This window comes from Volvox carteri (assembly GCF_000143455.1).
Source record: "Volvox carteri f. nagariensis unplaced genomic scaffold VOLCAscaffold_4, whole genome shotgun sequence".
Taxonomy (NCBI): domain Eukaryota; kingdom Viridiplantae; phylum Chlorophyta; class Chlorophyceae; order Chlamydomonadales; family Volvocaceae; genus Volvox; species Volvox carteri.
The window spans coordinates 767,785-793,618 of NW_003307547.1; the positions used below are offsets into that span (position 1 = coordinate 767,785).

General features: G+C 56.2%; 4 protein-coding genes across 4 annotated transcripts in view; 2 read left to right on the top strand and 2 right to left on the bottom strand.

Annotated features, from left to right (window-relative positions):
• Positions 1-4,138, bottom strand: part of VOLCADRAFT_79297 (uncharacterized protein) — a gene marked incomplete at its 5' end in the record, with an annotated part of 9,506 nt that extends 5,368 nt beyond the window's left edge. The window contains 5 exons of the mRNA XM_002946854.1: positions 802-967; positions 1,388-1,523; positions 2,311-2,399; positions 3,156-3,369; positions 3,975-4,138. Coding sequence (XP_002946900.1) covers positions 802-967; positions 1,388-1,523; positions 2,311-2,399; positions 3,156-3,369; positions 3,975-4,138 — 769 coding nt within the window. The remainder of the gene's footprint in view (positions 1-801; positions 968-1,387; positions 1,524-2,310; positions 2,400-3,155; positions 3,370-3,974) is intronic.
• Positions 4,139-13,068: 8,930 nt separating this feature from the next.
• VOLCADRAFT_79300 (uncharacterized protein) lies at positions 13,069-15,055 on the top strand. Its single transcript, XM_002946672.1, has 5 exons — positions 13,069-13,266; positions 13,355-13,552; positions 13,646-13,726; positions 13,891-14,137; positions 14,521-15,055. Exons 1-5 carry the CDS (start codon positions 13,159-13,161, stop codon positions 14,679-14,681), a joined length of 795 nt encoding a protein of 264 aa, XP_002946718.1. The 5' UTR covers positions 13,069-13,158; the 3' UTR covers positions 14,682-15,055.
• A 332-nt stretch (positions 15,056-15,387) lies between these two features.
• VOLCADRAFT_86963 (uncharacterized protein) lies at positions 15,388-18,409 on the bottom strand (the record flags this gene model as incomplete). The annotated part of the gene is made up of 7 exons (XM_002946855.1): positions 15,388-15,474; positions 16,246-16,476; positions 16,938-17,009; positions 17,324-17,359; positions 17,772-17,854; positions 18,091-18,124; positions 18,242-18,409. 7 exons carry the CDS (start codon positions 18,407-18,409, stop codon positions 15,388-15,390), a joined length of 711 nt encoding a protein of 236 aa, XP_002946901.1.
• Positions 18,410-18,773: 364 nt separating this feature from the next.
• VOLCADRAFT_116153 (uncharacterized protein) overlaps positions 18,774-25,834 on the top strand; it is a gene marked incomplete at both ends in the record, with an annotated part of 18,602 nt that continues 11,541 nt past the window's right edge. The window contains 7 exons of the mRNA XM_002946673.1: positions 18,774-19,015; positions 19,240-19,576; positions 19,774-19,857; positions 20,304-20,471; positions 23,162-24,118; positions 24,959-25,483; positions 25,649-25,786. Of these exons, the coding sequence (XP_002946719.1) occupies positions 18,774-19,015; positions 19,240-19,576; positions 19,774-19,857; positions 20,304-20,471; positions 23,162-24,118; positions 24,959-25,483; positions 25,649-25,786 (2,451 nt within the window). The remainder of the gene's footprint in view (positions 19,016-19,239; positions 19,577-19,773; positions 19,858-20,303; positions 20,472-23,161; positions 24,119-24,958; positions 25,484-25,648; positions 25,787-25,834) is intronic.

Sequence of the window (25,834 nt, forward strand, 5' to 3'; positions counted from 1 at the left end):
GGGGGAGAGAGGGGAGAACGAGTGAAGCCCGGGGGGGGGGGAAGACATACCACAGACGAGTGAAGGTGCTACCGGGGGAATGGATAGACGGATACTTACTGCAGGGGCGGGGGGGAGGGGGCGGCAGGGTTACGTCGGACGGGATGTGGAATCTACCTAATTTTCTATGCTTATATTTAGGATTTTTCTGGGGGGTAACTACATTCCAAGTATGCCAAGACAAGCAAAAGCGAATGCCGACATTCCGACAGTAGGAAAGGCGCAACGAAGGGGACATCGATTGAAGGGTGGGGGGGAAAGGAGGAGGAGGAGGGCGGGGAGGAGGGCGGAATGCAGCGCTGCTTCCGCTAGCCCCTTTCCTCATTTCCATCACCCCAGGTCAACGTCCGCGCGCCCTACATCTGCCGCACCGTGTGCTCCCGCCCATACACACCTACAGTCCTCTCCATCTTCCCCCCCGAACCCAACCCCACCATCTCAACCTCCACTTCGAAAACCCCAACCCGTCCTTTCCCCCCCCATACACACACACACCTTCTCCATCGCCCAACCACGCACACGCGCACCCAGCCAAATCCCACCGCCGTACACACACACCGATGTGTTTTTCCCCACACCCCCCAGAATAACCGCCTCGCCGTCCAGTTAGGTAAAACTCTCCCCAACAAGCCGGCGGTGTTCCGGACCCCTGCTTCCACTGGGGAACCCCCAGCGGCGGCCCCCATACACATACATACATACATACATACATACATACATACATACATACATACATACATACATACATACATACATACATACATACATACATACATACATACATACATACATACATACATACACACCTACCCGACGTGTACATAATGGTGCACAGGTCCTCCGGCCCCGGCTTCACTGGCCGTACGTCCCCCTGCCGTACACCCGTGGCTAGCAGCTCCTCCCAGGATAGCACTGTCACGCCCGTGTCCTTCAGGGACTGTGTGTGTATTGGGTGCATGGGGGTTGGCGGGGAGGGAAGGCGACGGGGAAAGTACGACATGCAACGGATCAACTACCGAGGTCAATAAAACCCTAGGGTACAACTGCTTTGTTCGTTAAATTCCGGAAACACAGCCCCCAAAGCTACCGACAACTTTCGTCGTCCTTGTCTCAACGCCTTCCACGACTTTAATTTATGGGAATGACCTTCGTTGGGGCTTAACTCGATTAGAGGTCGAGGGTGGCTGTGTAAAAAAGGATAAGGCCCCTCTTCCCCCCACCGACCTGACACCCCTCTGGTAACCTCGCCTCACCTCAGTCCCATCCACATCACCCCTCTCCCTCTTACCCCCTCCCCTCCCACCCCTCCCTCAGGCCCCCCTCTGCCCCCCGCCCACACACACACCACACGCACCTGCAGAACATCCTCGGGGGGTGCCGCGCCCCAATACACCACTCCTGTATTGACCACTTGTCGTACAGCTGACGAAGCCAGCGCCTGCGACACCACCTTTAGCTTTGAGGACGATACGACCAGCAGCCGGCTGAGGGGACATGCGGGGGGGGGGGACGGACGGAGGAGGAGGGGGGGAGGGACGCTCACATAACAAGTTAAAAGTTCTCCACAACCTACACACACAAACACATACAGGAACATACATACAGGAACATACAGATAAACGGATATACTACCGCTCAAGTTGGTAGAGCACTGGGCTAGATAATCGGAAAGTCTATAGTTCAAACCCAAGAGCTGGGATCTAGCTTTATCGGAAGATATGAGTTCGGATCCCACCGCTGGTCCCCCGGGTGGATCTGGCATTGGGTATCGGATGCTGGGATGAGACACTGGGCTCCTTTCACTTTGGGGGCCGGCTGTAGTGGGAGTTCACCAGTAAGATCACTCCACTGCCGCAGAGCAGTGGCGGAGGAATAGTTCTGCATAGGGCCTGAATCAAGCTGTATACCAAATGGTGGTTGTATAACGAGACCGAGCGGCGGCGGGATTCCCAAGGATAGGGTGGCTACACATACATACATACATACATACATACATACATACATACATACATACATACATACATACATACATACATACATACATACATACACACACAGACATCACCGGGTCCTTCACAGCAGCTTCCCCCTCCCCCTCCCCCTCCCCCTCTTCGTCCTACTGTGGCGGGATGTCCGTGTGTGTGGGTAACGGAGAGCCCTCCCGCCAAAAGGTCACCATGGAGTTTGACTCTTCCCCCCCCTCTCTCCCTCCCTCCCCCTCACCCCCATCCTCCCCCCCCCCGTCACCCTAACACGGCATCATCGACCCACGTCTCGCTATGTTTGATGATAAACTCCACGGCCGTGTCGCCCAGCGTCTCGTACAGCGGTACACACACCATCGACATGCGGTTCATGCCCTGCGAGCCAAGTGTGTGGTGGTGGTGGTGGTGGAGAGGACGCAGGAATGGATGAATGTGGAGAGGAAGGTTTTCTCTTGGGGGGTTGCGGGAAACATGGGCATGCGGGAGGAAGGGAGGGGGAACCCAGCGAAGCGTGAAGCCTGGGAGCGGGAGAGCACCAAGAAGGAAGGACGAGGCACACGGCGTGCAATACACAGACACAGACACGCATGCACAGGTGGCTCCTCGTGGCTCCTCGTGTGTGAACATGGGAGAAGGGAGTAGCACCAGCAGCAGTAGCGTGCCCTTCGTCGTACAGGACCTTCGCGCCTGGCGATCTCCCCGGGGGGCCCAACTCCGCAAAGGGCCCTTAAACCAGGCTCGCTGCATTCCCGTCTCAAATACCCCTCAATACGCCTCAACATATTAAATATTAAAACAAGGTAGAACACTTTGCCCCGAGTAGTAGCGGCAGAAAGATACGTCTCTGGGTCGGCTGCGTTTAGGTCATATTCGGAGCCCGCAGTTGGTTAACTTTGGTTACCCTGCGAAGAGAGGCTCCTTTAAACCTCTTCTCACTCCACCGCGCCGCCTCGGGAAGAACTATTTCAGGGAGATGCGTTTCGCGCGATTTGGGTTGTCTGCTTTGAAGCCCCAATAATGCCCCCTTTTCCTGTCTTCTAGGGTTCCAACAGCAGCTTTGCTTTGCCCTCCTCCCTAGGGGAGGGGGCCCCGACGTCCTGCTGTCTCCAAGAGCTGTCCTGCTGTTCTTACCTGCATGGCGATCATCCACTGCTTGCAGTTGGCCCCCAGTACACCAACCCGGTCGCCGGGTTTCAGACCCAGCCGAGTGTAGGCGCTGGCTACAGCCGCCACCGCCGCATAAACCTCCCGGTACGACATAAAGCGGTACGGACCCGCCCTGCCATCCTCGCCGATGGGGCGCTCGCCCAGGCAGGGGCAGTCGCCGTACAGCTTGCAACTCTTCCTGAGTTACGCGGGGGAGAGGAGGGTAAGGGAAAGGGAATGAGGAGGTATATGTGTACGAGTGGGATTGGCGTTGGGCAATAGTTTGGGAGTTTGGAAAGCGTTTGGAAAGATCTTTATGAGGTTTGCGGGTGTGCGAGAGGAGAAGGTAATGGAAGAGACGGCGCTTGTGCAAATGTTGTAGGGGTATGGGAGTTGTGGGCGGTTATTGATGGAAGATGCGAGATGACCCGCGGGTCTTCACAATTGAAACGGTTCGCCGGTCCAAAATCAAGGCCAGGAATATCATCAGCTTTGTTGTAAATGAATAACATTTTAGGATTCCAAGCGATTGTCATAATGAAACTGCTGGCGACATGTAGGCATTGCGTCATCACGAATGACTACTTTGCTCCTTAAAGAGGTGCTGTTGGAAAGTGCGCGGTGGTTGGTCCCCTTGGACCGGCCCCAAAGCCCTAAATTAGATACGTACGCTTGGTTCGCAAACCTAATCATGGTTTGGCGACGGCTAAAGCCCAACGATGATGTGGTCTGTCAACCAACATCGGGAACTTCAAGACGAATTGCGGATATCCCGGTTGCCCCTCGCGAACCATGGATGCTTACTCAAAGAGATCATAACAAGTTTCGATACCCTCCAATTTGGGGAAGCCATGCTTGTGGAAAGCTGGCCGGTACACTGGTCCAACCTCAGGACGCCCGTTCTTGCATCGCGCGGGCTCGACTTCCGCGAGCAGGGGGAACGGATTGCCATTGGACTTCGCCTTCATGGCGTCGCACGGGTGTCTGCTGCCGTCAAGTTGCTGTGTCCAATCCTTTCGACAGGTACGGAAATCGGGAAGAGCGTAACTGGGGCGGGAGCTAGATGTTACAGTGTGGATATAATCCGAAGTATGTAATTAACACGTTTGCATACATTTGCATACAGTATCTCGGATAGCGAAAATGCATAAGCCCTCCGATTCCGTACCTTCCGATTTTTGTCATGGACACGCAATCAGATGCGAACGTCAGCCTATGACTTCACATGCACATGCACAACGGTTTGAAGGGAATTTCTTGTGATTTCAGGCATCTCTATCTTTGCACACGAGCGCACGAGCTTTGCGGGCATCCTTGAGCCGCTTGCAGTTGACTACTTCGTGATTAATTAATTTACTATACAATACATTTGACGCTTGTCTGTCAAATGTAAATCGACTCCAAAAGCACTAAGTAGGAATTGAGTTTATTCACAGGTACCTGGACCAGCAAGCAACATTGGATTGATAGGAAAGCTCCTGTATCAGTGCGGAGTCTGGAGTCGCTGTGAGGAGACAGTTCCGTTCTCCTTCTGCCTGTCGAAACCAACGGCCAACGTCCATCTTCAATCCGCGTCTCTGAGAGCATGCCTTTCATTCGGGGAATAATTTTTTCATCTGAGCTTCTAGATGGTGGGTACCGTAAGCCGCATGGCACTAAACACGGCACCATGGTCATAGTAGTCAAGGGGTGCCACTGGCGCTCTTCACAGGCATGCTTCACTCAAGTTGTGACCTCGGTCATACACCTATACCGCTTTCAGGCTAATCAACATCCTTCAAGCTCGCATTGCTTCCCTGCGTTGCTCCTTGCTTGTGCACGGAGGCCACGTCCAATACGAAGACCGTCCCCAGCACCGTATACCCAACAGCAGCCAACAGAAGGGAAGACGCGAGGAAACTGGGTGATGGGTTAATTTACATACAACAGCTATACAGAAGTCTACGCGAGAACCAAGTAACCCTTGCCCATGTTTCCATCTATCGTTCTCCCCCACTCCGACTCCTTGGGTGCTAGAAGTACACAACCGATAGCCACAATACCAACATGGAAACGGAATAGCAAGATAATACAGAAATTAAAAACGTAACCCCAGAGGGCACCCCATATGGCCGTGAGGGTTGAGGGGCCGGAGGGCCATATGGGTTCAGCTTCAGCTTTCGTCGCGTGAACCCTAGCCTTGGTCCTGGCACACTGGCCGCACAGCTGACATTGCATGCGTGACTAGCGCCAGGCACACAGTCACGCGCATGGAAGAAAGCAAGAGATTGTGTACATGTGTGTGCGTGCGTGTGTGTGTTTTTCTCTCCCTGTTTTAGCGCCAGTGTACACGAGGACAGTGGAACATGGGGGAGAGCCCTGGTGCCAGCGACTCACAACCACTGCCCGTCCGCCACTCGCCTCCTGCTGCCGCTCAGCACCACCCTTTCGGTCGCATTCTTGTGCCGCCAAAAGAAGCGCCATTCCCGCGTCATTCGCCGTTGCCCACATCTTCCACACTCAGTCCCCTGCGGATGTGCCACTACACGTCGCGACCAGGGGCCCCTGACTGCCGACCGCCACCACTATATCACCACTACCTACCACCTGCACCCGCAACACCACTACACTACCTACCACCTGCACCCACTACACTACCTACCACCAACCCCAGATTGCCTGCCGCCACCCAGCACACTAAAGAGGGCTGAAAGACAGCATACCGCTTGGTGCACCCCCGCCTTAGTTTCAATTTTTGTCATCATCATTCCTTGTATTTCTTCGTTCCTTTCCTTGTACTCCCGCTTGTAATTTTCCATACTCTTAGAATAAGCAGCCACGGCGCCCGGCACCCCACAACGCCACATGCTCGCTTATACACTCTGAACCTCCTAGGTTCACTCCATCCTGGAACCATACATCCGCCTCTCATCCCCACACCCACACACCCACATTCAACCAAATCCCAGGCTGTCAGTCGCTCCGTGACCAGCTCCAAATGCTGCACTGGGGCGGACTGCACCTTGCAGTACTGATCGCTGATGCTGCTAGTGCTGCTAATACTGGCGCTGGTGCCGATACCGAGGCGCCCCATTCAGCAGCAGCCGGTGGCCAGGCCCCAGCCGCAACCTCCTTGTCGGGCTCTGGTGCTGGTGGGCGCTACGGTTGCGAGGCTCTGTCCGTCCTGCACCTGCAGCTGCGGCCTACCGCACCAGAAGGTGGCGTGACGGCTGAGCGGCTGCGACCTGTGGGTCAGCCAGGTACGGTGCATGGGTGTATGACACGAAACCCACCCAACCCCCGGGGTTCCCCTTCACAGTCTTTCCCCTTCCCTCGGGGAACCCCCTTCTCACCCCCCCGGTGGCATAGGCCCGGAAGAAGTCGCCAATGGAAAGCACGATGAGGCTAGAGCTGCAGTCGCTGCGGCGGCAGAGGCGGCTGCCGCGGCCTGGGCTGCGGGCCTGGGACTGTTGTGGCCCGAGGAGGTGCTGGTGCTGGCGGCGGCAGGGGATGGTGCGGCCAGTGCTCTGCGCAGGAGGCTGTTGCAGCAGCAACACCAAAATGGGAATGACGAGGTGCTGGGCAACGCTTCTGGCACGCTAGAGGAGGAGCTGGGGGTGATGGTGTTGCCGGGCATAGCTCTTGGGCACGTTGGGGGAAACGTGGAGGTGCGGCTGGAGGGGGAACGGGTTGGAAGGGAAGGGAAGGTGGGAAGACGGGGCGGAATCTTGGAGGTCACAGCGGGTAGGGAAAAGGCCACGTAAATGCCTGGAATAAAGATCGCCTAAGAAGTGTGAGCACGGCGCCAACGCCACCCCTCCCCCTTGAATCAAACTGGAGGGTGTGCGCCGTCATGTCTCGGAAGTGGAGCTGTTAAAACCAACAAAGCGCCGGACCCCTCCCGGGTCCTATTACTGCTGTTACCATCCACTGGTATATGAGTGTCGGTCATTTCCAACAGGAGCACACCAGGTAGCTCTCCGAGTTGCAGCATAGGTGCATCAGGAAAATCTCCGGGTCTCCCACCCACCCACCCACCTATCCGGGGTATCTGATGAGCATCCTGCTAGGTCTGATTTGCAAGCGTGTGATGGCGACCATGACGTCTTGGCCAGTACCTCCCTCTCCCTCTCTCCTGGGGATGTTTCGGGCGTCGGTTGTTAATTACTTGATCCGTGTGATCACGAATTCCACCCACAGTGAAACCCTTCTGTTCCTCACCTTTACGCGCTTTTTGAATATCCGTAATGCCTCTTTTTTTCCGTCCATGGCCCCGGGGTGTTTATGGACCGGACCCCACGTGCAGAACTTGTAACCTGTAACTTTACGTGCCTTGCAGCAATACTATTTACTCCAATGTCCTTCCCCCACGCTCCCGCATACATCCGTCCCGCTGTCACCCGGCTTTGTGGGAGCTGTGTGTAGGCGGCTCCCTGGCAGCGGTTGCGTCTGGCACTGGCACACGCCAACCTGCAGCGAGCATTGGCTGGGGTGAAGGCGGGGGCAGTGGTGGAGGCCAAGGAGGTGGGGGCACGTGGTCCTGAGGACGCGGAGGGCACTACTGGCCCTGCTGGCGGCTCCATGTCCCCGGCGGCTACCACTCCCCCACTGCTGGTGGTGGGCACCGCCATGAAGCCCTCCCGGGAGCGGGACCTGGCAAAGGAGGGACTCCTGAACCTGGTTCCGATGGTAGGTGCATGTGGTTGTTGATGATAATATAATGATGGCGGTGATGATGATAATGATCATGGTAGTATATTTAATAGGATGTTAAATGATAATGAGGACGAGGATGAGGATAATGAAATTTTTTGAAAACCAACTGCCGACATCGAATTGCCAATCGTTGGCTATCCAAGGGAATGCTGAGTTGATGGCGATGTTGGGGTTGTAGAGGGAATGCCAGTGGAGGTCGGGGTGATATCACGACGCGGGGTGATGAATGCAATGAAGGAGTGATGTGTGGGCTAGGGAGGCGAAAGGGGGTGTGGTGATCAGGTAGCCTTAGTGTCAGATGTAAACAAGTCGGGTGTCGGCTTCCTCCTGCCGCACAAAGGCCATTCCATCTGCTCATGGCGGTAATAACATCTGTATGATCGCCCACCCTCAGTACTGCACGAGCTAGGGCCTTCTGTGCTTCAGCCACCAGTTCCGGTTGCAGCTCGAGTACTGCCATCGTGAGCAATTCCCGAAAGGCTGTCGTGTGTTCCCATACCGGTAACGGCCCAAGCTGCGGTTGGGCCAGCAGTAGTATATGTTCGACCGCCGTCCCTGCTGTGTGCAGCGGTAGTGTCCTCCTCGAATTTGCAGCACAAGCCGCTGCTGACATCCTTATCATATTATGCACAGCCAGAGCCTGCTCCCCGGCCGGTCCTAACGGCACCCGTGCCATCTAGGGTACCATCTAGGTTGGGGGCCGAGGGAGACACGGAGACGGAGCTCAGGAGGCGGGTTCAGGCGTCCCTCGTGACCACATCAGGCTTCCAGGTGCCGTTAGGACCGGCCGGGGAGCAGGCTCTGGCTGTGCGTAATATGATAAGGATGTCAGCAGCGGCTTGTGCTGCAAATTCGAGGAGGACACTACCGCTGCACGCAGCAGGGACGGCGGTCGAACACATACTACTGCTGGCCCAACCGCAGCTTGGGCCGTTACCGGTATGGGAACACACGACAGCCTTTCGGGAATTGCTCACGATGGCAGTACTCGGGCTGCAACCGGAACTGGTGGCTGAAGCACAGAAGGCCCTAGCTCGCGCAGTACTGAGGGTGGGCGATCATACAGATGTTATTACCGCCACGAGCAGATGGAATGACCTTTGTGCGGCCGCCTATGAAGCTTTTACCATGGAGAAAAGGTTGCTGCACCAGTCCCAATTTCGGGAATGGTGCGCTGAGATGGCGGTAGCTCTGGCAGAGACGGACTTGGTGGCAGTATTTGTTGAGTACATGCTGAGAATCCCAGACCCCGGCTCGGGCCTATGGGATTTCTTTGTGGCCACTGTGATCAGCAATCTCAACATGCTGCTGCTGCTGCTGTCAATCCTGATCTTCTCTCACCGCCTCAACCGGGAGCTGTTTGTTACCGTGGCCTCCACCCTCCTCTCCTTTCCCCCCTTCCGCCTGCATTCCGGCAGCCCTTTTATCCTGGGGCCAGTTGCGTCAGCGCTTTGGACTCCAGCAGCTTGGATTGCTCTGGATATATGTTACACATTAGCATCCTTCTTTTACAAAGATTTGCATCATGCCTCAAACTCCACAATTTGCACACCACCAAATGACGCTTGGGCTTCACACGCAGATGACTGAGACCTGCAACCAGTTCAGGCAGCTTCACGATCTTTCGCTTCATTGCATGTGTGTATGATCCCCTCCCTCCTGTCCTGTATGATTCCCGTCCTCCGCATGTTCTGTGTTGTGTCCAGGAGGGCCTCGTGTTCGCGCCCCTGGACCTGTCGCTGCCCCTGGAGCAGCAGCTCCCCTTCCACGCTATACTCCACAAGGCCTCCGACGAGCTCGAGGACGGCGAGGACGGCGTGCCGCGCTTCGGCCCGCGGGTTCGCGCCCTGGCGGAGTTCGTGTCCCGTCAGGGGCCCCCTGGAGTCAGCCTGGTGGACCCCCTGGAGGCGGCAGCCAAGGTGGAGAGGTTGGGAGTTGGGTGGTTTTGTGGTGGGGCTTTAGGTGGGTGGGAATGAAAAGGGGAGGATAGAGTGAAGGAGTGGAAGACCTGCAGGATGCAGGGGTACGTGTAGGAGGCGGCGGCCGTCTTCCTCCCTGCCTCCGTGCCCCCCTCCCCCTCCCCCTCCCGCCTCCCGCCTCCGGGCTCTCTCAGTTCCTTCATGTATTGTACATACGCTTTCAGGTCATTAATCGTACGGAGCTTGCGAGGGTGTGCGACTCCCTGTCGTTGCTGGATCTGACCACGAATTCAAATTTAGACAACGACCAGGATCTGGATTTGGGCTCGCTCCACTCCGCAGCAGTGACGACAGCAGCAATAACGGGAACCTCTGCTCCTCCTCCTCCTCCTGGCCCACATCCTTTTGCCTACAGCGGCAATGGGGATGGCGGTGCAGGTGCCAGTAGCGCTGGCGGTAGTGGTGGTAGTGGCCGTCAGGGCGCCGCGTCTACTGCAGCTGCTAGCGCCTCCTTGTGTGCGAAGCGACAGCGGATCGAAGGGCGCGTCATGGGGAACCTTGCCGAGGCCGAGGCTGAGGCTGAGGCTGAAGTTGGGAACCAAGGCCAGGTGGGCGTCAAGGTCCGTGTTCGTGCGCCGCGAAGCACCACGGTGTCGGCCTTCTCATCAGAAGAAGTGGCAGCGGCAATAAAGCGCCTCGGTGCGTACTTGTGTCCTTGTTGCGCTGTGCTTTGCTATGCTTTGATCCTGTTAAGTAAAAGGAAGCATACACCACATATGTGTGAGGATGGAAAAGCTGTTGCTACCCACTGACCTGCCGGTGAGCGGCGACCCGTGGGTCAGTCGGCCTGCAATCTCCCGCCCCGCCCCGCTCGCCGCGGCGTTCCGGAGTTACCCCACCACCTTGCCCTTGGCTCCTCCCCGGCTGCTATCGGTCCTGCTGCTGCTTCTGATCTGGCAACGTCCGGCAGGCTGTCCGCCGCCGTACATTGTGAAGCCCGTGGTGGCATGCGGCACCCCCGACTCCCACTCCATGGCGCTGGTGCTACGGGAGGAGGCTCTGGAGGGGCTGGGGCTGCCGCTGCCTGCGGTCATACAGGAGTTTGTCAACCACGACGCCACAATTTTCAAAGTGTATGTGGCAGGTGACAAGGTGTGTGTTTTGGAGTTGGGGGGTTGCGTTTGAAGCGTGCCTTATTCCTAGCAACTTCAGTGTTTTGAAAAGGGGTTACTAGTGACCAAGTGGTTACTGGGAAAATGATTCCCTACGGAAGGTGGTCACTAGGAAATGTTGCATGCTCAACAGCCGGCGTCATCTGCCAGTAACCAGGTGTTCGCCAGGAAATTGGGCCACAGACCCGCGGTAGTAGTGACCACCTAATAATGTAATGTTTTAGACGCTTGGATGGGAGCAGTGATGCTTAAGTGCGCTCGGCTCGGGAACGCGTTGCCGTACATAAGAGTCAAAGTTAATGAAAGCTTACTCAAGACGGCTTGTTTAAATTAAAATTTCTTCAAGTGAAGTCGGATCTTTGGATGCATGGTTCTAGTGGGCTCCTGTCCAGCATACTCGCTGAGGAAAAACTATTGTAGGGTGGTTACCTAGGAAAACCCCCACAGTAACCACTTGGTCACGACAAAGTTACCAACGGTGAAAAAGTTATAAAAGCACCGTACTAGCAACCCATGGCACTAAAAGCACCGTACTAGCAACCCATGGCACTAGAAGCACCGTACTAGCAACCCATGGCCCCAGGACTTGCCAGCGAGAGGTTCTCCAGGAGAACAGCTAACAGCACCTCCCAGGCCCTACCCGCACTGCCCGGGTCCCGGCGACTACGCAGGTGTTCCACACGGTGCGTCCGTCCATCCCCAATATCCCCCAAAACCCTTCCGAGGCGCTGCAGCTGGCGCCCCGCGGGGCGCTGCTGTTTGACAGCCTCAAGTCGCTTCCCACTTCTCTTCGGCCACTGCAAGCGGCCCAAGATGGGAGTGCTGCCACTTCGGCGGCGGCAGCGCCAGCGCGTGCAGCAGCAGTGGCTGCCGTACCAGCCGTGCGGCGGCCGAGTCAGGTTGTATTGGAACGTCTAGCGGCTCACCTCCGAGCCGAGCTAGGGCTCTCCCTGTTTGGATTTGATGTGGTGGTCGAAGCCGCCGCGGGCGCGGCAGGCCCCACCTCCGGCAGCGCGTGCGCTGGCGGCGATGGAAGTGGTAATGGTGGTGATAAGGGCTCGGAGGAGGATGCCAATGGTAATGGTGGTGGTGGTGGTAATTCTGGTGGTGAGAAGGAGCAGCTGCAGCCGCAGCACCAGGAGCTGGTGGTGGTTGACGTGAATTACTTCCCCAGCTATCGGGGTGCGGAAGGGGCGCCAAAGCTGTTCCGTGCTGCGGTACGGCAGGCACATGAGCGGCAGCAGCGCGGCCAATTGTGAGGTGGGCAGGGCTAATAGGAGTAGCGGTAGCAAGGTCAGCAGGAGGCTGCAGTAGGTTTTGTTTCTAGATGCCCCTGGTGGTTCTAGAGCCGGGTGCAGGGCTTCTGGCTGGATGTGCAGGTATCGAAGTTTGTCTCATGCACTGGCTGTGATTGGTAGCCGTAAATGCGTATCGCATTTTTTTATTATTTTGATGCCATGCAGGTAACGCCACCTTGCAGGATATAGGTGCCTAGCACGGGGTTGTGCTGCTCGAGGATGGGCTTGGTATCCGAGACCGTAAATGGTACTGGTACCATGGGTCCTCCAGAGCAACTTCGGACGCGGAAGAAGTGTTGCCATGCGTTCAAGTGACGCCTGGTGCTATTATATATATGTATATAATCGTAATATGTAACTTCCGACTTTGTCTGCAGTACCGAGATCTGCACAGAAGATGTGGTCGGTTATGTAGCTTCTTATGTCTTCGGACAATAAGATAACGGTCCCGCATTGCCAGCTAGCTAGTGTGTTCCTGTAGGTGTATTCCTTCTGGAACCGTAACCATCCAGTTTGACAGGCTGAACCGAATTCATGATTGCAGCCAAACAGATTTCGGAACACGTTGCGCATACTGGTACCTAAAATTCAACTATGTCGGCAGGATGCACCTATTGCGTCCACCTATGGGCTATCCAGGAACAAAGCAAGTCCTCAGAGGTGGAGGAACAGAATTAGATGAAATCAATAATGCCTCATAAAAGTATTAGTAAACTTGAAGGGAAAGCTTGTAAGCATCTAGGGGACCCTGTACGACGTCTCATGTGCATCGCCCTGCATCTGCAGCTTTCTACAATCGGCAGCTTGTAGGCACAGTTGTGGACATAATTCCCTTCTTCACTTCGCTAGTGGATCTTGTAGCTGGGGTTGGATCTGGTCGTCGTCAGCTCAGGACCACAGGACCATGGCCCTTGCGAAGTGCCCGGCCAAAGCCGGTGTCCGCCCAGCTGCTCGCGCGGTTGTGCTCCCTGGTATCTCGCGGCGTGCCGTTGTCTGCAACGCTCAGCAGCAGGTGAAGCAACGGCAGTCTTGCGCTTGCTTGCGCTTGGCCCTTCAGTTTAGTAGGCTCGATCCCAACCCTATCCTTATGGAAAATGCAGTCTAACTTCGGTCAAAAGCTTGCCAGCGCTGGCGCTGCAGCCCTGCTTTCGCTCGGCGCTCTGGGTGCTCCGGCCATTGCTTCTGAGTTTGATATCCTGGCAGAGCCAACGCCCTCAGCCAACTACTACATTGACGATGCTAACGTACTCAGCAAGGCAACCCGCACCGACTTGAACAAGCGTCTGAAGCTTCTTGAGGTGCGGCAACACCCTATTGCTGCAGCAGGAGCAAGGCACCAATTCGGTAATTCGTCAGCCCTGCTAACGGGACGTTGCACCTTTCGCTTGCAGATCCAGACCGGCTACCGCGTTGAGGTGGTGACTGTGCGGCGCCTGGAGTTCGAGACGGACGCTTTCGCCTTCGCTGACAAGGTGCGTTATGCAAGAGTCATATCGCACATGGGCACCCCGGTCCTTTCCTTCTTACCGCTTCCATTCCTGGTCCTAAAGCGCCCTCAATCTGGGCCTGCTCACTTTCATCAAAGGTCTGTTGGGCTTTGTGACACGTCTCGTAATTCCGCTAAACTGCGCGACAGGTTCTGGAGAACTGGTACCCGGACGCTGAGGCTGGCAAGAGCAAGGGTGTGCTGCTGGTAGTCACGGCCAGCAAGGAGGGCGCTGTCACCGGCGGTCCGGCCTTCACGGAGGCTGTGGGCGATGAGCTGATTGACAGCATCATCAGCACCAACATCCCCATCTTTACCGAGGAGGAGAAGTACAACCAGACTGTGATCAGCTCCGTGGATCGCCTGGAGGCCAAACTGCAGGGCAACCCGGTCCCAGGTGGGTTGGGGATGGGATGGCTGGGATTGGGTGGTGGCAGGGAGAAGAGGTGGATCTGGGTTTTGCGGCATGCGATTATATCCTTGTGTAGACGGATGGACTGGGATAACATGCCTCTTTTCTATTGCTGGATTTGGTTCACTGTATATGTTGGACGGACATCCTGGTGTTGCGAACAAGGGCTAGGGGAGTAGCGTGAGTCCCACTTTGCCAACAACGCTCTTTCGGAAACACAGTCAACCGCTGTGAGGGGTCAGCCGCTCGCGCGCCAAGTATCTACGGCTCTTTCGTCCGGTCGTAAATATATTTCTGCACGGCAAATGGGTGGTTGGGTTAAAAAACAGCTTTTCTTCTCTGGTGGGTTTAACCTGATGCCGCTGCAGAGGCGCCGGTGAAGAACGAAGTGGTCCGTGAGCGCACGTACCGGACTAAGGAGGAGACCGAGAAGAGCAAGAACGTGACCAGCACTGTTGTGGGAACTCTGCTGCTGATTGCTGTGGTGGTTCCCATGCTCCAGTACTATGGCTACACGGCCAAGGATTAAGCTGCCTGGTTTTTGGCAGGGACGAGAAGATATGATCTAGCTAGCTAGTATGATCTTGAACAAGGGGAATTTCCCTTCGCCTCGAGCAGAGGTTTATGTGGACGGCTTCCTGTTGACTGGTTTATTTGGCTGTGATGGCCACCTTTTGGCTGTTGTTTTCTGGCCAGGTTAGCCTGTTCATTTCGTTGCTGTGGTTAAGCCTGCTGGGTATGCAGGTGGCGGTATTTATTACAGTACCGAAATTTTGTCTCTTGAGGCTTAAGAGCAGGAGAAGTTTGAAGCGTGAGCGTACGTACCGGCGGAAAAGTGAAACCCGAACAATTTCGAACTGAAACGGACTATCGCCAAGGAAATCCCTTAAAGATTGGGTAATGTCCTTCCTCTCTTGCACACATTTTCACACGCATATGAGCGCTGTTCGACAGGCTACACAAATCCCGCTCCCCCAACAACACCCTATACCTGCTGGCCGCCACACTCCTACGGCATCTGCGCTACTACCTGTTCCACTCCGCCGCTCGCCGTGCCGTTGCCGTGTGCTGTGCAGACATGCTGCAAGAAGTGGACTGCAATAGCGATGATACCATCGTGTTCGAGGCAGCCGGTGGTCTGTGCATGTGGTGCGAGTGCTGAGATCCGCGCGCAGATTGATTTGCCATCAGCACAAAATACAAGTAAACACACAGCGCAATGCTAGCGCGTCAGGTCACATGTAGTCCGCCTGCAGCTTCTCCACAACCTCGTGCGGTAACAACGACAACAGCCAGTCCTTTAGTTCGCCAAGCGCCCGTGGCTGTGCGTCAGGATTGAACAAGGGAAGGGAGAAGCTGAGATGAGAAAAGCCAAAGAAATCTGTTGGCATATCGTTTAGTGTGTATAAATGAAAATTCCTTTTCGGACATAGTACATGGAGGTTTGCATTTAGATGCCGAATGCGTGATCATCAGAGTCCATCGCGACACAACTCCGCAGTCGCAAATAGACCGGAGCGTAACGAAGCAACAGCAGTAAGCAGTAGTCACGTGGGGGTATGCAGGTAGCATTTGGGGAGTCGGCTCGGCTCGCAATTACAGCGATCATATCCTTCCGTTTATTTGTACATGTACATGGATGGTGTATTTGGGTGAAGCAATACCGGATTAAGTAATTCATTGTGGATGATAACTCGGATGTCCGTATAGCTTTGTTTTTCTTTGCCGAGTGGAGTCGCACGCAAGGAACGGATGTCGCCCGTTCTTCTCTACATGTGTGAACTCGTTCATGACGAGCCAAACACGCACATCTGTTCGGATTTATATTAGTTCTTGGATCGTCTAGTATGTGAGAAGGCTAGGGCGGTAACCAAACGAAACACACACGCACTCGCATAGCTTTATTGCCCTACATGTTCACCTGGGCGATGTTATTTCCTGACCACGCCCGCACGCTTACCTCGCCACACGGACCGCACGCTCGCACAGACTACAAAACACTGCCAGCCAAGCCTGGGCACCTTCACTCGACAACAACAACTCTTAGCCAATCACAAATTTTGCTAGCGGAGAAGGTCGAAACGCTTACCCACCCCGAGTGTGTAATAGCCGCGTTCCGGCTCATACAGCCAGCCATCGTGCGCAAAGGCCTTGAGGACGCTCTCCTTGTCCAGTTGACTGAGCTTGCGCGCCTTGGCCGCCGACTGAGAGGCCCCCTGCGTGGCTCCGCTCTGCCGCTGCACATCCACATTCTTCAGCCTAATCTGGCTGACGCTGGCCAGCAGGCGGTTCTCCGCAGGCTCCGCCTCACACAGTGCCTCCACCTGAATGACGCAGAGCACCCCACCACCAGCAGGACGGGTAGGGTGTGGCCCCGTGTGGGCAAATGTGTATCGCCAACAGCACAGCACACAGCTCAGCAGGCAGCGCAGCAGATCCCCGGGTGCCTGCTAGGTGCCAAGGCCAATAAAAACCATGGTCCACATTTGCCGATTACGGTACCGGGCTACGGTATCGGATCGAAGGTCGTACGCTTTCGCCGTTGTAACTAACATGGCAACCTAAACCGTTCTGCAGCAATTAGATTAGATCCAGCCTTCCGTGTGGATAGCATCATTTGAGAAGCCGCCAGTCGCGAGCCCACGCAGCGCACCGCACTGCGATTCACATCAGGGATGAGCTGTTGGCCATGGGCATCTCTTTCAGAACGGAATGTCCATATCAACATCAGCAGATCATGTGTAGTTGATTTACAGGAAACGCGGAGGGCCTCCATCCCGCTCACCACGGAGCGATAATACTGCACTTGGTCTGCCGTGTACTTGGAGCCCAGCTGCTTGGAAGCATCGTCCTTCTCCTGAAAGCAGGGAACCACCGGGGCGAGGTGTTCCCATCGAGTGCACAAGAACTATGCGCTTGGGTGTGCGTGCGTGACAACAAATGATCAGGAATGCAACATAAGCAGCAAAAGCCCGAACAAGAAACTACAGGGGTTGGGATCCCCTGGCGAAGGACCAGCTAAATGAGTCCTTTTCCCCACCTTCACGCGATTCCTTCTGCAATATTGCAGCCCCCTCTTCCATATGAGCAACGCGTGATATCGCAGCAGCCTGGACGGCCCCTTAGCCCCCAATGCCAGCACACTTGGACAATACCTGCACACCCACGCACCTTGCCCACAAGACAGACGTACCACGTATTGTTCCACTGCATGTGCAGGACACAGCACGATGAGAGGCGCGGCGCGGCGGCACATGGAATGCCCCGTGGTCAGCAGGCGTACATGCAAACACGCACGTATGGGTGTTTACTTGTGCACGTGCGCGAGGAACGCTTACAATGGAAGACGTACACTCATACAGTGCACTGGATGGCGCAGAACATAAGATATTAGACACAGATTATTTCTTACAGGACTCGGACGCAACATAACATAATAGGGAAAGTTCAAGCAGCTATGAAGTCAGTTGGGTTGCGCAATAACAGCAAGCAGCCGCACCAGCATCTACCGCGGCGGGCCTCCACCAGCCCTCACTGCGGTTGGGTCAACGTGCAGCAGTAGCAGGAAAATCGTAGCAGCGACAGCACCAGCAGTAGCAGCAGCAGGGGCACCACTTACGGGAAACTTGATGCGCTCTATGGACAAGCCCAGGAATTCTGTATCCCGCTGAAGCTTCGATAGTACCGGCATGTAGGCGTCGTCTGGTGGGAAATGGGAAGGATGGAGACCGCATAAATCGCACGGTGAAGACGAAGAAGGGTAGTGGGAGAGGGGCTATTAGATAAGGGAAAATAGCCTGAGCGCGACTAACGCGGTCAGCACCCAGGAAGCAAGCGAGATGTCGTGCTCACTTAAAGGGCAAGAAGTAACCTCAATTGTGACCCGGACGTTGGTTGGTGGTGAAGTAGCGGCACGCATGAAGGGTGCTTTGTCTTACCCGAGTTACGCTGCGCCAAACGGCGGACCATAGCCTAGGAAGGGTTTGGAGAGAGCCCACGAGCAGATATACGAGAGGGGAAATATGAAAGGGGAAAGGGGATGAGCAAAGCTGCTTCGGAGTGATGAGAAAGCCACATCCCTAGGCCCACCTTGACTTCGACCTCCTCCAAGCAGCCCCCTGAAATGATAGCTTGACCAACTGTGAAAGTTACGTAGTCTGGAAAGGTCGAAGCCGAACCACTTGGCCCTGCCCCGTCGTTGCCGTGCTGAGCCTGAGTTGCTGGCTGGCTGCCGCCAGGTGCCCGCCGGGGGGGCATCCTTGGATTATTTCGACAAGCACACAATCAAAAGAGCACTCTAAGAACCTATCACAAGTTCGCGAGATAGTCTGAAGAGCACTCTAAGAACCTATCACAAGTTCGCGAGATAGTCTTCATAAGCTTTATCTCGCGCCCTTTCCAGTCCTTGTCCAGATTTAACCATTGGATGCATCTACAAACAAAAATATATGCGAAAAAATCGAATCTGCTAATTAGGACATAGTATTGGCTCTGGCAAGTTGCACATGGCAAAACCTATTTGACCGTTAATCTCGTCCATTTGCAAACCCTTGCGCGCGAGAATGCTCACCCGCTTTCGCGTTCCCAGTACTTTTTCAATTAGGACTTTAATCGCATTATCATGGCTACGAGTTGCAGCCGGGCTCTCGCAGCTGGCGTGCAGCGCGAGTTTGTGCAAGGCAGAGCGGTCACTTCCGAAGTCCTCTTAACACGTGGTCGCGACAACCAGACCGTAGCCTTCTTCGAAGGCGACCAAATTTTAGATGATGACACACGAGACCTTCTTGGGGCGCAGCGCTGGTCGCCTGAATCCCACCTGGCCATGCTTCGCCCCCATACAGGCGACGGCCCCTCGCTCCTCCTGTGAGCAGGAACCAAGCTGCACCCAACCTTGCCGACGAGCCACACCAACCAGCCAGCGATTCCCAAGCCTCCTTCCATCCTCGCTCAGTTTGTGTGTGCATGCACCAGCTTCCTAGTTTTTTGCTTACACCCTCATCCAAACCCATCCAACCACCATACTCCGACCATTCTACCACCAAAGACCTCATATGTTGCTGCACGTCTCTGCGCGAATCCCCTTGCAGCGTTATGCCAACAACACTGGCCCCAGGCGGCCAGGCCTGTTTTGGCAATTTCCTAGGCGCCATGACAGCCGCGGGGGAGCCCCTGGGGTTCAGACCTCAAGGCTTCCTGGCAGCAGCCCACCTGGCGGCCATCCTGGCGGCATGCGGATGTGGGGCTGGCGGCGGCGGCGGTGCAGGCGACAAGGTTGGCGGCGATGATTCAGGTGGCAGCGGCGGTGGCAACTGTACCACCTCCCAGGGACGGGTTGGCAGCGGCGGCAGCAAGCACCTGGCGGAGTGGAGGGGGGCGCCACTAACTCTGATCGGGTTCTCCAAGGGCGCTGTTGTGGTGAACCAGGTGAGCCACCACCGCCACCGCCATCAACAACAACAGCATCACCACCACCACGCAGCACCCCGTACCCGGGAAAGCCTCCCCTACCCGTCCACTCCCCACCTCCCCTTGGCATCAACTTCACTCGGTCGTGGTTCGTCTTCCCCACCTCCCTCTCGACACCTCTCCGCTACCTTGTTGAACCACATCGCGACACACAGTTGCTGGCGGAGGTGGCCTGGCACGAGCAGGAGCTGCACGGGCCGGCAGCGTCCCGGCAAGCCGTAGCACCGGCGGCGGATTTGGTACGGCAAGCTGCAGGACCCCATGGCAGGGCTCACACTGCAGGGCGCACAGCAGTAGCATCGTTAGCTAGAGCAGTAGCAACAACAACAACAGTAGCAGCAGCAGCAGTAGCAGAGAACGAATCAGCACCGACGTCGATGGCGACGACGACGCGGACAGGCGATGGTAGTGATTCCGGGTCCTTGGGGACCGACGCGGCTGATCCTGCTACTGCCGCCGGCCCCCGCCCTCCCTTCCAACCGCCTGCCGAGCCGCCACCCATTGATGGAACTGTCACCGCGGTCCTGGACAGCATTCGCGCCGTACATTTCCTGGTTAGTCGTGTACATGGTAATGGTATCCATGCGAGCTGGGTAGGGCAACCGCACGGGCTCAATTTGGCCCATCCTTCCTCCCACCTCCTCACCCCTTACCCCCCCCCCATTTCTGTGTGTCTGGTGTGCAGGATGCGGGGCTCAATTGCCGTGGAGTGCATCTCACCGACCCGGCCGTGGTGGCTCAGATAGGGAGGAGACACCGGAGACTGCCCCTCGTCGTACATTTGCACGGCACACCGAGGCAATGGGGTGAGATGTGGCCGACCCGGAGGGAATGTGTATTGGAGCTGGAGGCGGTGCGTGGTAGCAACGATGGCGGTGGTGGTTGCGGGGTCAAGCTGGGGACCGAGTGCAGGTGGCTATTTATTTACTTTGGAATGTATAGTCTATCTAAGATCCGCTGCGCGCATTTGCTACTCGCACGCCTTTTCCCAAGTGAGGGGATGTATGTTTTGTTTTCTGGTGTGTGTTTTGCCTCTCTTGATGTCTTGACTGTCTTGGCGCAGGAGACAGGAAGCGGCCGTGGATCGCGCAGGAGCGGGACCGCTTCCTGGGGCTGCTGAGGGAAGCCGGCGTCCCCGTGCACGTGCACGAGTATTTTGCTGGGCAGCCGCCATCGTTGCGACAGCATTTTGACGTGATAGCCCACATGCGAGGGCTTGCCGACGACCTTCTATAGCTGCGGCCTTTGGGTGCGTGCGGATGCAAGAAATGAAATGGAGTTGAGGGTTGTAGCTTGAAGGGGGATGGAGGTAAATGCAATGGTAGTTTATTTCGTTTGCTGCGGCAGTTTCTTCGAGAGCTGTCTTACGAAGTGGCTTGGTTATGGCCGGCGCGTTGACCTGGGCTTTGCAATCGTAGCGCATAATCCTACGCACATATAGCTCTCGCACGCAGCCGTATTTGACTGACTTATTACAGGTAAGATTTCAGACGCTACCTCGGAACTTCGCGAACCGTTGTCCCGATAGGGGTGTTTCCATTGGCACGCGATTTGGGAATTTCCCATATGGCTAAGGAAGCGTTTAGTGAAAAATCTTAAATTCCCTTTTCAATTGGCGCACCAGCGACGTACAAATTGTACACCATTCCACCATGGTAATGTCAAAATACATAATGTTTTTTCTCATAAACACCCGCTGTTCTTTCTCATAAACACCCGTTTTCTTCTTGCGTAAAACTTTATTTTTCTGTTATTTGTTTTGTTTGTTTCGTTTACTTTTTCTCGTTTTTCTTTTCCCTATCGACGGCGCTGTCAAAGCGGTCCGGGTTCGTTTGGGCCGTACAAGCTCGCTGAAGCTTGTAACATCCATCCATCCATAATGTTTTGTGCATTTCTTCCCCTGTTTTGTTGTAAAAGTCTACATGGGGCTGCTTTTGCCCCATGGGTCCCATGGACAAACTGTACCGATACCTGAGGAACACGCGGTGCGCAAGCATTTTTTAAAAGTATAGCTTCTAGTGTAGTATGCTTCCTATTATTTATAGGTCCTGTGAACGCCATGCGTACATGGTTATGAGTGGTCAACGGCTACCAACGGTTGTGCGAGACAGTAATGTTTTGTCAGGTCACAGTGCACAAACTTGTAGAGGTATCTTTAGCTGCTTATTGTAAATTATTTATTAATTAATTGTAGAAGGATGCCGCGTGCAAGACGTACTACATTGTAACTCTATCGGAGGCAGTACACCGTTACTATCTACCTGACAAAAGTCTGTCTAGGCTTAGTTCAAGTTTGTGCCGGGCTTAGAAATCTTCTTAGAATGGCTTCAGATTACACAGCCGAACCTGATCTTGTAAAGATAGGGGAGCTGATGCCCGATAAGGTTATGCCAAAAATGCTCCTGAGAATTATCGTAAATGCACAATGACTGGCAAACGGTGCCATTTTGGCAGGGCAGCTGCTTGCCCGTCAGGCGTCTGGGGATGTGGACACGAGCGGTTGCAGCGGCCCTCCTGCTGGCTCTTATCGCACCTATTAGTCCATTTACATTTAATATAGGCGCACCCTCTGGTGACTGTGGTGGCGGCAGCGTCGTGAACGGCCTGAAGTTTTTCGAATGGCTGGCCGATAACAAAGCTGAGGAGCTCGCCATAATTGATTCGTCACACACCTACCCTGTTAAGTATGTGGCATCGACAGCTAAGTCAAATTGCTCGTCCGCAGCGTTGGTGGCGTCCATACAAAGCCTGGCGCAGTCATGCCATTTCCTCATCGCTGGCAATGGCTATGCAGCGGAGCAATCCCTGGCAGCGGACCGCCTCCAGAGATTCCTCATTCACGCCAGCGCATCTCCAGACTTCGTTTTTAAGCTGGTGGGGTGGGCAGTGGTGTTCTGGGACCGGGACCCTGTTGGGTTAGCTCCTCCAGCTCGTCCGCCGGGCCCCTCGTAGTCACAACTCACTCTCCCTCCCTAGAACACTTCCCATCTGTCTCGTACCGCCGCCGCCGGTGCCACCAGGAGGGGTGGGCCACCCTGCTTCTCGAAGTGGGGGTTGGGGAACTGCGGTGTCCGCAGCAATCGGAAAGGAAACACAAAAGGGATCTGAGCCTTAAGGCAGGTGCTGATGTGCAGGGTGCTGCAATCGCAACATACAGATAGACTGACTGACTGACGCACATACACACGCACACTGATAGGGAGCGGCCCATTCCGGGCGACAGAGGAAGCAAGTGTGACTGTCAGGCTACCAGAAGGGGATGTTATGAAAATGAATTGAGCTATAAGAAAGGCTCACTCAACCTCCTAACGGTGTGTGCAGCCAGGCAGGGGAACACCACCAGAGGGGAGAAGACCACCTTCTCGCCCTCCCAGTTCCCGTACGGAGTGGGCTGCACCTCCGGAAACCTGGCCGTACAATCCTCCCCCCTCCACACACACCCGAGTGACACGCATGCGCTTGTTTCCCCCCTTACCGCAATATTTCAAGTACTCACCAAACCCACTGTGCGCATCCCTAACGCCCCCCACCCGCGCCACGTAGGGACTGCCGTACGTGTACGGCATTACGGCCTCCCCAGCGATGTACGCGGCGCCAGTGCTAAAGGCCATGGTGCTCAACGGCATTCTGCGAGTGGCGCTGGTCTGGCAGTACGGCGGGTACGATAGTGATGACGTCAGCGGAGGTGGCGGCGGCGGCGGCGGTAGCTCACTGGTGGCGGCGGTGTGCGAGGGCGCGCTGGCGCAGCTGCCAGGGCTGCGGCAGCTCCGTCCTGATATGCGGCTTCAGAACCTTTCCTTCAGCGCCGCCGAAGCCGCGACGCCGGGCTTCTTCCGTCGCCTGGTTGACGCGGCCATTGCCGCGGGCGCACAGGCGCTGGTCGGTTGCGGACCGCCGGCGGCGGCGGAGGGCCTGGCGGAGGCAGCGTTGGCGGCGGCGGCGGCGGGACGGCCCCTGGCGGCGGTGTTCCTCATCGACAGCTCGACGCAACCTGGCTTCCTGCAGGCTTCCAGGGGCGGTGCTGGTGCCGGCCTGCCGTACGGTCTATCAGCAACGCAATGGAGCAGTGCAGCGCAGTACAGAGACGACTTTTTTGGTTCTGCAGCGGCGTACGGCAAGCAGTTCGCCGCTTGGGCAGGAGTGCCAGCAGACGCTGACGCAGCCGGCGCGTCGGCAGCAGCACTGACCCTGGCACTGGCGCTGCGCACGGCGTTTGTACGGTGCAACATCAGTCGCGACGTCGTACTGCTTGGCGACGCTGACAGGCTGTTGTACGACCCGACGGCGCTGACTTGTAGCGGTCCGCTGGGATGGGTCGTGGCCGCCGCCAACGGCATGACAGCACAGCTGGCCGCCGTGCCGTACACTGGTACGCCGACGACGGCAGTAGCGGCCGCGACGACTATGAGCACTGCCGTGACGGCTGTGTTCAACGTCACGGGGTACGGTATGGTGTCGCAGTCTCTGTCGCATCAGCGTGTGGAGACGTTTTACGGCCCGGTAAGCGTGTGTGTGTATGTATGTATGATGTGTGGAACAGGGGGTTCATATCTTCACCCTGTGGCCGCTACCCGGCGAAACCCTGCCTTCCCCGGTATTTCGGGGCACCCTCACTGTTGTAGCGCGTTAGAGCGTTACAGAACTTAATAGCTGTGTGATTAAGGCACGACTTGATAAGACTGAGCTACGAACAGTCTACGGATATCTTGGAGTTTAGACGTGCTTCCTAACCAAGGAATGACACGAACTTGACGGCCGCGAACCGAAGTGGAAAGCCGGTCAGAGCCCAGAAATTTTCCGGGCTTTCAACCGGGAGCCAACGTTCGGATGGGGATTCAGGGGGTTCCCAATTACCTCCGGATTCCTCAGAGGAACGGCGCCCTGATGGGCCCGCTTCAATCATGGAGTTCGGCGGCAAGGGCAGCAATTTGCTCGTGCAGCGCTGACGTCTCGGGGCTCTGGATCTGTTCCGAGTCCTGAGAGTTCTGGCCCGGGTTCTGGTTCTGGTTGCTGGGGACGGGTCGGGACCCGCCAGCCTCAGAGTCGTTCACATTCCCAGAGGGACCCGCAGCAGGGGCTGCGGGGCGCCTCCGGCCAGAGTCGGGTTCTCTGGGGGGTCTACCGTTGCAGGGTCACTCACCCAGTCACCCTACCCGACTTCTCAGTGGATCATTCAGTTTCCGCACCCACCGTGCGGTGTTTCCTGTCCTCCATGGCTTTGGGGCGTGTAGATATTGCCCTTGGGCCTTCGGCTCGTATGGGTAGTTTTATAGGTATGGGGTCACCCACCCCCAACCATGTATAACACACACACACACACACACACACACACACACACAGCACCAGCATCCAACGGAATCTGCCGGATGGATCAACGGCAGAGGCTCAACTCCATTCCTGGCCAGCTCGCAGGTCTACTTTATCCAGGTTACCACCGTCCATCGGTTAGGGGCACTCTTACCTTCCACTATCAGAAGGATTTTCTCGACCCTGACAGGTCTCGATCCCGGAACCTCCGGGGGCATGTATGCATGTATGCAGGTGCAGTTCGATGCCCAGGGCCGCAATGCGGCCAAGCCGCCCCTCACCACACAGCTCCTGCCCGTTACCACCTCCACCACCACCACCGCCACCACCACCGCCACCACCTCCACCACCTCCACCGCCCCCGCCACCGCCACCACCACCACCGCCCCCGCCACCACCGATCCGGATCCGGATCCAGGCAACGTGGCGGGGGGCACTTCCAGCGGGTCGTCAAACTCCTTCGTGGCGGTGGTGTTGCCGCTGGAGGCCGCTAATGGGTTGCTGGTGGTGCAGGGACAGCAGCAGCAGCAACAACAACAGACAACGACCACTGCACAGGTACGGCAGGAGTTGTAACCCGGGGAACCTCCAGTTCGCTGGGGGTTAAGGGGGGGGGAAATGGGAGTTGCTGGGAAGCAGGAAACCGCCAAACACATCCCAGCCCCATCCGTAACCTCTCCCTCTCCCCCCACCGGCCCCGCACACCTCCCCTCCCTTTCCCAGAGCGGCTCTGGTGCCGTACTGGGTCCCGGTTTCGTAGTGGGCCTTATCGTGGGCGGTCTGGTGCTGCTGGGGTCACTGACGGCCGTGGGGTGTGTGTATCGGCGACAGAGGCGGCGGCACCGCAACCTGTTTGGGCAGGTGGGAGGGGGAGTGGGGGGGAGTGGGGGTGGGGGGCGGTGTGTACGG

Coding starts and splice junctions, on each gene's coding strand:
- VOLCADRAFT_79300 (XM_002946672.1), top strand. CDS start 13,159: ATGGCCCTTGCGAAGTGCCCGGCCAAAGCCGGTGTCCGCCCAGCTGCT. Junction 13,267..13,354: donor TCTGCAACGCTCAGCAGCAG/GTGAAGCAACGG, acceptor TGGAAAATGCAG/TCTAACTTCGGTCAAAAGCT. Junction 14,138..14,520: donor GCAGGGCAACCCGGTCCCAG/GTGGGTTGGGGA, acceptor ATGCCGCTGCAG/AGGCGCCGGTGAAGAACGAA.